The sequence below is a fragment of the Chiloscyllium plagiosum genome, chromosome 18 (assembly GCF_004010195.1).
Source record: "Chiloscyllium plagiosum isolate BGI_BamShark_2017 chromosome 18, ASM401019v2, whole genome shotgun sequence".
NCBI lineage: Eukaryota > Metazoa > Chordata > Chondrichthyes > Orectolobiformes > Hemiscylliidae > Chiloscyllium > Chiloscyllium plagiosum.
The window spans coordinates 59,698,002-59,708,323 of record NC_057727.1 but is presented as its reverse complement, the minus strand read 5'-3'; the positions used below and the strand labels follow the sequence as shown (position 1 = coordinate 59,708,323).

The window sequence follows — 10,322 nt, the reverse complement described above, 5'->3', positions numbered from 1 at the left end:
ATCTTCGTATCATCTGGAAATTTACTGACCCACCCTTCGACTCCCTCATCCAAGACGTTAATAAAAATTACGAACAGCAGAGAACCCAGAACTGCTCCCTGCGGAACTCCACTTGTAACTGGGCTCCAGGCTGAATATTTACCATCTGCCACCACTCTCTGACTTCGACCGGTTAGCCGGTTTTCTATCCAATTGGCCAAATTTCCCTCTATCCCCTGCCTCCTGACTTTCCGCATAAGCCTAGCATGGGGAACCTTATCAAATACCTTACTAAAATCCATGTATACTACATCCACTGCTCTACCCTCATCCACATGCTTGGTCACCTCCTCAAAGAATTCAATCAGACTTGTAAGGCAAGACCTACCCTTCACAAATCCGTGCTGGCTGTCCCTAATCAAGCAGTGCCTTTCCAGATACTCATAAATCCAATTGGTGATCTTAAAATCCTGTGATGTCAATGGTTTATGATTGTCAATTCTGCTGGGATTGGCTGGAGCCTGGAGTTCCACTGACCAATCACAGTGCCACAGACCCCGTCAACTGGCCAGAGGCCAAGGGTTGAGTTATCATTGTAAGGCCACAACTGAGTGAGTGGCGATCAAAATAACCTGACCAGTTGATGCCTGTGACACATTTATTTTATTCAGTCATGGGACATGGATGTCTCTGGCTGGCCCAGCATTTATTACCCGTCCCTAGTTGCCCCCTGAGAAGGTGGGGGTGAGCTGCCTTCTTGAACTGCTGCAGTCCATGTGCTGTGGGTAGACCCAGAGTGCCCTTAGGGAAGGAATTCCAGGATTCTCATCCAGAGACAGTGAAGGAACGGTGATATATTTCTAACTCAGGATGGTGAGTGGCTTGGTGGGGAACCTGCAGAGGCCGGTGTTCCCATATATCTGCTGCTGTTGTCCTTCTATATGGAAGTGGTCATGAATTTAGAAGGTGCTGTCTAAGAAGCCTTAGTGAGTTACTGTTCTCTGATCCCAGTTAGATGTTGCTATCCTGAAACCTGCCCCCACAATGTACTGCCAGTGACTGAGGCTAGCCCAGACCCTAGACGAAGCTGTGAGCTCTCACAGACTTACTGAGAGAAAGACCTTCAACCCACACCCGGGGAGGGGTCAGTCTGAACTCAACAACTACTCTCCTAAAGTAGACAGTCATCTGGAGGTGAAAACAGGAGGTGGAGACAAGGATCAGACATCACCAAGAGTTTGTGAATGTAGTTTGCCCAGTTTCCTGTGAGCACAGGCAGATCCTAGGTCCTGATGAAGGGCTTTTGCCTGAAATGTCGATTTTTCTGCTCCTCGGATGCGGCCTGACCTGCTGTGCTTTTCCAGCATTACTCTAATCTTGACTCTAATCTCCAGCATCTGCAGTACCCATTTTCTTTTAGATCCTAGGTTCGTTGGAGTGTAGCCTCTTCCAGCAGAGGGCAGCCATCTCCACAGGAAACGTCCAAATGTTGCCCTGGAGTTTATAGTTAACACTGTGCAACTAGAGAAAGGCAAGGAAGCGGGAGAAGGCGATTTACAGAACTCAGGATAGTCAGATTGCACACAGCAGGATTCCCGGAAGCACCACTGTCACTATAACTACATAACCAGTTGTTTAAGGGATAAAAACTGAAAGAACTGCGGAAGCTGTAAATCAGAAATAAAAACAGAAGTTGCTGGCAGCATCTGTGAAGAGAAATCAGAGTTAAAGTTTTGGGTCTCATGATCCTTCCTCACCAGACCTGAAACATTAACTTTGATTCCGCTTCACAGATGCTGTCTGACTTACTGAGCTTTTCCAGTAATGTCTGTTTGGTTTGAAGGGATAAAGATTGCTTAAGAAACAGGGGTCAACTCCATTCCTCTTCCTCCAAATATTTGCAACAAGCAACAACATCAACCTGAGCAGCAGCAGGATCTGTTAAATCTCTCACCTAAAAAACAGCAGCTCAGAAAATGTGGCACTCCCTCAGCACTGACCCACTGACAGTGCGGTACTCCCTCAGCACTGACCCTCCGACAGCGCGACACTCCCTCAGCACTGACCCTCCGACAATGTGGCACTCATTTAGCACTGACTCTCTGACAGTGCAACACTCCCTCAGCACTGACCCACTGACAGTGCAGCACTCCCTCAGCACTGACCCTCCGACAGTGCGATACTCCCTCAGCACTGATCCTCTGACAATGTAGCATTCATTTAGCACTGACTCTCTGACAGTGCGGCACTCCCTCATTACTGACCCTCTGACAGTGCAGCACTCCCTCAGAACTGACCCTCCGACAGTGCAGCACTCCCTCAGCACTGACCCTCCGACAGTGCGATACTCCCTCAGCACTGACCCTCCGACAATGTGGCACTCATTTAGCACTGACTCTCTGACAGTGCGGCACTCCCTCAGTAGTGACCCTCTGACAGTGTGGCACTCTCTCAGTACTGACCCTCCAACATTGCGGCACTCCCTCAGTACTGACCCTCTGACAGTGCGGCACACCCTCAGTAGTGACCCTCCGACAGTGTGGCACGCCCTCAGTAGTGACCCTCCGACAGTGCAGCATGACCTCAGTAGTGACCCTCCGACAGTGCGGCATGACTTCAGTAGTGACCCTCCAACGTGGTACTCATTCAACCCTGACTCTCCAACAGTGCGGCACACCCTCAGTAGTGACCCTCCGACAGTACGGCATGACCTCAGTAGTGACCCTCCAACAACGTGGTACTCATTCAGCGCTGACTCTCCAACAGTGCGGGACTCACTCTGGCTAATATGCTCAAGTCTGTAGAATGGTGTTCGAATATGATGCAATCACATTTTGTCAGGTTTGGGTGCTGGGTCCACTGCAGTTTGTCATTTATATCAATGATTTGGATGTAAAAATAGAAGGCATAGTTAGCAAGTTTGAAGATGACATCAAACTAGATGGTGTAGTGGACAGTGATGAGTATTTCAGAGTGCAATGGGACCTTGATTTGATGAGCCAATGGACCAAGGTGTTGCAGATGGAGTTTAATTCAGGTAGATGCAAGGTATTGCATTTTGGTAAGGCAAAACAGGGCAGGACTTACAGTTTTTAATGCTAGGGTCTTGGAGATTGTTGCCGAATAAAGAGACCTAGGGGTGCAGGTGTATAGTTCCTTGAACGTGTAGACAGGGTGGTGAAGAAGGCATTTGGCATGCTTGCCTTCATTGATCAGAACACTGAGTTCAGGAGTTGGGACATCGTGTTGCGGCTGTCCAGGAAATTCATGAGACCACTTTTGGAATCCTGTGTACAATTCTGGTCACCCTTCTATAGGAAGGATGTTGTTAAACTTGAGAGGGTGCAGAAAAGATTTATGAAGATGATGCTGGCTGGGGCTGGAGGGTTTGAGCTATAGGGAGAGGCTGAATAGGCTGGGCATCAGAGGCTGAAGGATGACCTTACAGAGGTTTATAAAATCATGAGGGGCATGGATAGGGTAAATAGACAAGGTCTTTTCCCACAGTGGGGAAAACTCAAGTGCATAGGTTTAAGGTGAGAGGGAAAAGATTTAAAAGGCACCGAAGGGACAGTTTTTTCATGCAGAGGGTGATGGAACGAGCTGCCAGAGGAAGGTACAATTGCAACGTTTCAACATTTAAAAGACATCTGGATGGGTACAATATTGGTACCACAGCTATTCCCGTTATACATTAATGATCTAGATGAAGGAACTGAGGGCATTGTTGCTAAGTTTGCAGATGATACAAAGATAGACAGAGGGACAGGTCGTGCTGAGGAAGCAGGGAGCTGCAGAAGGACCTGGACAGGCTGGGAGAGTGCGCAAAGTAGTGACAGATGGGATACAGTGTGGGAAAGTGTGAGGTTATACATTTTGGTAGGGAGAACAGAGGTACGGACTATATGGGGTAGGTGGCAGGAAAATGAGGTTGAGAAATATACCAGTCATGATTGTACAGAGACTCAATAAGCTGAATAACCCAATTCTGCTCCAATACCTTATGGTCTTCACGGGAACTTTTACTGAACAAAGATTTTATTTCTTGACTTTTAAATAGAATTGAAATTCTCACCTGCCTTGAAGGCGCTTGAACCTAAATTCCAACCCAGTAACACAAAACTGCCTTCCAATTCTGACATTTACATTCATTGCTGAACTATCTTAATTTAAATTGTCTTGTTGCAGGATGAGTTTGCTGACTTTTCTAACTGGTCTAGCTAATTTTTGTGTTTGTGCTAATTGGAGTGGAAAGATTGGGGTAAAGAGGCTGGTGATGGGGTGAGGAGAAGTGAGACAGAGGCTGTCACAGCATCAAAAATTTAAATCAGGCTGATTTCCTTGAATGGGATTGTAGTGACTGTTTCTCAGGGATGCAGTAACTGTATATTTGCAATCTTTTAGTTAATGAATGATCACAGCGAGTCAGGCAGCATCTATGGAGAAAAAGCAAGTTAATGTCTCAAGTCTAGATGGCTTCATCAGCGCTCTGATGCAGGAGTTGAGCTCAGCTCTAAAGAAGAGACATCTCGACTCAATAAGTTAGCTTGCTGTCTCTCCATGGATGCTGCCTGACCTGCTGTGATCTCCAGCATTTGTTGTTTTCAGTACAGATTCCAGCATCTGCAGTAATTTGCTCCTAGTTAACTAATGGTCTTTAGTTTGGAAGTTATATTGACTTTTATTTAATGTAAACTTTTTGTATTGATTTCAGATGTGTTTTAGAGATATGCTTAAACCCTGCCTAAAACAATTAGCTTTTCAGATACCAAATTCATAAATCTTTTTCAAAGGAGCTCAGGATTGGGATAAAGACAAAACTCCAAATACATTGAGCCAAATGCAGCAGACAGACTGTACCCAATCCACTGTGACCATTTTTCTCCAAGTTCTGAAGCAGGGTCACAGGACTCAAAATGTTAATTCCAATTTCCTGTCCACAGTTGTAGCCAAACCTGCTGAGTTTCTCCCTCCCTCTCCTCCCCCCTCCCCCCCACCCATCTGCCTTTTTGATTATCTCTCACTCCCCCTCTTGGTCCTACCACCCTCCCATACTTTTCCACCAATGACTGCCTCTGGCTGGTAACTTAAACCTTTCCTGTAAATGTATTAGCTGAAGAATTAAAAACCTGGCATTGATTTACCACAAACAGATGAGATGTCATCTGTAACTTTTAAATGCCCTTCAGTGAATCTGGTTTAACTCATGCTAAAGCTGAAAGTGCCATCGCTGTACCTGCCCTGTGAATGTTGCATTTATGTAGCACCATTCAGAACTTTATTTAAAGCCCTTTGCAACATCTTAAGTGTTTTTCCCAAAAAAAAAATGAAGGGAGGAATCTGGAACATAAACATTTTAATTTGTCCTGTGGTAACCTCCAACCTCAGAAAATCCCAAGAATAATCAGCTGCTCATGCTGCTGTGGGTATCAGTCTTCTACAGTCCAACCACATTCTGAATCAGGCTTAGGGTTAGGAGAGTGTAGCACAAATCTGCTGATACTCAGACCTACTGCTTACAATCAGCACTGTAATAATGGGGTGGAGTGAATTACAGATGCATTGTTGAGTGGTTAAGAACGTGCACTGAAACAGTTTGGTGTCCCAAGATTGAGAATATACTCCAGAAATTCTTCAAAAGTCGGTTTTCAGTCCCGTGGTGCAGTGTCAGTAACCAGAGGACACAGATTTAACAGAGTCAGAAAGAGCTTTTTGATGGAGTGAGTTGTGATCGGAGACGTGCTGCCTGTAAAGGTTCACTAATAACTTACAGAAGGGACTCTAAGGAATAATAAAAGGGCTATGGAACAGTGTTGCAATTTAAAGACTAATAAAGTAGCTCTTTCAAAGTCACAGGCAGGAATAGAGAGAGAGAGACAGACAGACAGACAAAATGCCGAGTGAGCTGTAGCAATTGCCATAATTTCACAATTTTTGGATTTATGGAGGCAACAGGCAGTTGGGGAACAGAGCTCTGTACCCCATCACTGGAGACAAATTTACAGTCAAAATGCAAAATGTTGAAACAATTAAATTTTTTTAAGATAGAAAATTTATTCTGCTGAAACATCAGAGCAGAACACCATACACAAAGGAATTCAATTTTAAATATTAAATAAATAGGCTAATCATTCTAAAGTAAAAAATATTAATTTCAATCTGGCAGATCCCTCACAAGATAATGTGTGATTTTAGTATAGCTAATCTCTGCAGAACACCACACTGATCCCCTGAAATGTACCATCACCATAATGTGAATCAGGAAATTAACCTCAATGCAGCACTTTACCATCTGCACCCAGCAAATGCAAGGCCATACCCTTTCCAGAGGGTCTGTATAATGTCACCATTCTCTACCTCACTCAATTATTCAGCATTCTGGACAAGTGTCAGCAATGACTGAGGCATAGCAAGATCCCAGCCAAACACCCAAGGATGATTGGATGGTGCTGAAGGCAGGAGCTCCAGAAGGAATAGTGTTCCCTGAGCCAATCAGAATCCAAAAGGGCAGGAATCTTCCAGATTATGGCTTTCATTAAGTCACCATCTGAGCTCACTACAGCTGCCAAAGCACTGTAAACAAACATTTACCAATAAAAAAAAAAAAATAATTGGAGAAATAAAGGACTAAAAACCCTGAGCGTTTCCAATTTTACACAAAAACATTGGTCATTAAACTTGAAGTCACAGTTCAGCTTCTTCCATAGTAACTGTTGCTAGGGACACAGGTTATCATCCCATCAACATCCATTACATAATAAACCATTACATTTGTTAAAATGATACAGAGACTTTTCTTGATCAGTCCCACCAGAGACAGACCTGTCCCCACCAGTACTGTACCCATGTGATACAGTGACAGCCCTGTCCCCACTGGTACTGTACCCCAGTGTTTTACAGCAACAGACCTGTCCCCCACCAGTATTGTACCCCAGTGTTATACAGGGACAGACCTGTCCCCCAGTGTTTTACAGTGACAGACCTGTCCCCCACCAGTACTGTACCCCAGTGTTATACAGTGACAGACCTGCACCCCTTGGTGATGAGCCTGTACCCACTAGTCACTGTCCCCTTCAACAGAGGTCCTTGGTAAAAGTCCAGTATTCCAAGTAGCCCTCTGGCTATATAATGCCAACAGTCTAACTTCAGTCCCCATGCCAATAAGTCTTCTGCTGTGCTCTGCTGTGGCATCATTCTGTGCCCTGGTGTTCACCCTGAGGGTTGGTGGCCCTCCGTTTCTGCTGGGGTTACCTCGATAGGTAACATACATAGTCTGCTGCCTAGACTCAGCTTTAAGGCTCCAGGAGATCACAAACTCTCGTGGCTGGAGCTGTCCGATAGTTCAAGGCCCTTCATACTCAGTTCCTCAGTGCCCTGCTTCATCCATGGGTGAGACAGGATCTGGTCCAGCGTTGGGCGATCAGATGGCCGGAGAGACAGGCACCACTGGATAAGATCTTGACACTCTAACAAAAACAAAAGAACTGGTCAGATTACAAGAACAGGAATAGGCCATTCAACCCATCCAGCTTACTGTTATTAATACAATCATGACTGGTTAACATTTACTCACCCAACTGACAATCAGAAATCTATCAATCTCTACCTTAAACATCGAGAAAGGTGTGCGTGACAGATGTGAACACAGTGTGAGGAGTTGACCCATTGTAAACATAGTTACTGTGGGCTTCTTTGCTACTACTGGACAATGTGTGAGACAGAATGGGAAGCTGATTACATTCAGATGTTGTGGGATATGGATGTGCTGCTGACTGAGTGTGGCAGCAATGCTGCTGACAAAACAGACAGACAGTCACTAATAAATCCAAACCAGGAATCCAAGTACACCCCTAGTGCATAGAGAGGGTGGAAATCACTTCTTTAGTGCTGAAGAGTCAAGGGAGAGAGAATTGCTAAAAATTAGAAGGAAGGCTGGATAAACATGAGAGAAAGGAGGACTGCGAGCAGAAGAAACACTAGCATCCTCTGTACATTTCAAACTGAGACTCAATTGATCAAGCAGAGAATGAGACACACCTGCAGAAAGAGGCTGCCGAAAGGGGATAGTTCCTTGTGTAATCTCCTCATCCTGTTCAAAGGGGATGTCTCCAAAGACCAGATCATACAGTAGAATCCCAAGTGACCAAACTGTGGCTGAGCGGCCATGGTAACGGTGATGGGTGATCCACTCTGGGGGGCTGTACACACGGGTACCTGCAACACAACACACAATGCAGGTTTGACTGTACACTCGGAGGCTCACGCACAGTGACACTGAGCTGTTGTAGCATGTGAAAGCAAGTGTGCAAGAGAGAGGATATTTACCATCAAAATCTGTGTAGACTGTATCCTGTAGCAATGCTCCAGATCCAAAGTCAATGAGTTTGAGCTCGTGAGTGCGGAGATCCACCAGGATATTCTCATCCTTGATGTCCCGATGGACCACTCCACAACAGTGACAGTGTTCTATCGCCTCCAGCAGTTGCCTGAAGAAACCACGGGCTGTGTTCTCCGTCAGTGCACCATGCTCCGTGATATAATCAAACAGATCCTGCACTGGCTCTGGGCGCTCCATGATCAGGAGAAAGCCATCAGGCTGCTCATACCAGTCCAGCAGCTGGATCACCCCTCGGAATCCAGTTGACACCTTCTTCAGCAGCACAATCTCCAGAGGGACCACAGAGCCATTCTGTCCAAACAGACAAATTAGATCCTTATCAATTACCCCCTTTTGCAAGATAGAGCACATTAACCTCAAATAAATTACTCTCAAGGGAGGACTCCAGGCACCATTATCCCCAGAGATGACACTCATCTCTCCTCTATCCTACCCGACGAGCCCTGCACCTCTCCCGAGGAGATGCTCTGCCAGACGTGGTCCATATCTCCCCAGCCCTTACTCAGAGCCACATGCTCCAGCCTCACCCAGCAGCAGGTGGGACTAGAACAGAGAGACATACACAGACAAACAATTTTGAGAACACTTAGACCACTTAATAAGATAAGAGCACATTGTTGAAGGTAGTGGATCAGAATGAATACAGCATTGGCTAACAAGTCAAAGACAGAAGGATAAAGGGGGCATTTTTTTCAAGAATGGCAACCCCCAAGTAGAATGCCTCGGACTTACTGCTGCAGGTATCCCCTATCCCTGTCCCTATTCCAGCCCACCCTGTGAGATTCTCTCAGGTTCCCCGCCTGGGCAGAGTGCTGAGCCACATTGAGCCTAGAGTCAGGAGGTTGAGGAGATGCTCACCAGCAGCTTCCAGTCGGTGATCCTGTCTCTCGAGACATGTTTGATAGCGACCTGGACACAGAGAGAGAGAGAGGAGCTCGCATTAATATGAGACAGCATGGTGTGTAGTCCCTGCTCACTCCGTCACCCCCACACCATCACCCCACCCCCCCAAATAGAGTCAGACAGCAGGGAAACAGACCCTTCGGTCCAACCAGTCCATGCTGACCGCCTTCCCAACCTGTCCGCTCCACTTACCCGAATGTCTTCATGTTGCAGCTGAACCTGAATCTAACTCTTCCCCTGGAAGTTAGACAGGGGAACCCCCAGCCCCCCCCCAGCCCCTACCCCCCAGGGGAACCCCCAGCCCCTACCCCCAGCCCCTACCCTCCCAGGGTAGACCGTCAGACACTCACCGCTGCTCCGTCCGAGAGGCGGCTGCCCGAGTAAACCGTGCCGAAGCCTCCGCTGCCCAGCACCGGGCCCAGCTCATAGCATTCCGCAAACCGGGGGCGGCCTGTCCCGGGGGGAGAAACAGAGAGACACACATCACCGTCAGGGACAGAGCTTCCAGATCACACCCAGCAAACACATTGTCCCCCCCCCGGGGATCTAACCCCCTCTTCCCCCCCCCAGGATGTACCCGGTGCTTACCCGGCTCCCGCTCCTTGCCCGTGCCGCCGCCGCCGCTGCTCCGAATGAATCTCTGCACCTTCCGAGCCGGAATCACTCGGGTTGTGGCCATTCTGCCCGCTGTCCCTGCAGCCCCCCGGGATTCCCGGCGTATCGCTCTCGCTCTGTTGCTGTCCCGCGGTTTTAATCCTGGAGCCTGAGGTGCGGCTCATTCATAGATTCCAGGAACCAATCACAGCCGCGACCCCACACAGCGGCCAATCACAGGGCTCCGAACATGTAGCCGATCCTACTTTTCACCAACAGCAGCCAATGACAGCTCGCGCCAGTATACCGCCCCCTTCACACTTACCCAAAAGGGGTCGTTTCCCCCCACTTTTAGGGTCGGGGAAAATCTCCTCCTCTGTCCTGGGAGTGGGAGACCATCTGTCCTGGGAGTGACCCTCTGTCCTGGGAGTGGGAGACCCTCTGTCCT

At 47.4% G+C, this 10,322-nt stretch overlaps 1 protein-coding gene across 1 annotated transcript; it reads right to left on the bottom strand.

Moving 5' to 3' along the window:
* Positions 1–6,934: 6,934 nt before the first annotated feature.
* On the bottom strand, positions 6,935–10,029 carry LOC122559222 (serine/threonine-protein kinase pim-3-like). The gene is made up of 6 exons (XM_043708602.1): positions 9,869–10,029; positions 9,631–9,731; positions 9,236–9,286; positions 8,305–8,668; positions 8,017–8,193; positions 6,935–7,445 (listed from the first exon to the last, which is right to left on the bottom strand). Exons 1-6 carry the CDS (start codon positions 9,957–9,959, stop codon positions 7,288–7,290), a joined length of 942 nt encoding a protein of 313 aa, XP_043564537.1. The 5' UTR covers positions 9,960–10,029; the 3' UTR covers positions 6,935–7,287.
* Between the last annotated feature and the right edge of the window lie 293 nt (positions 10,030–10,322).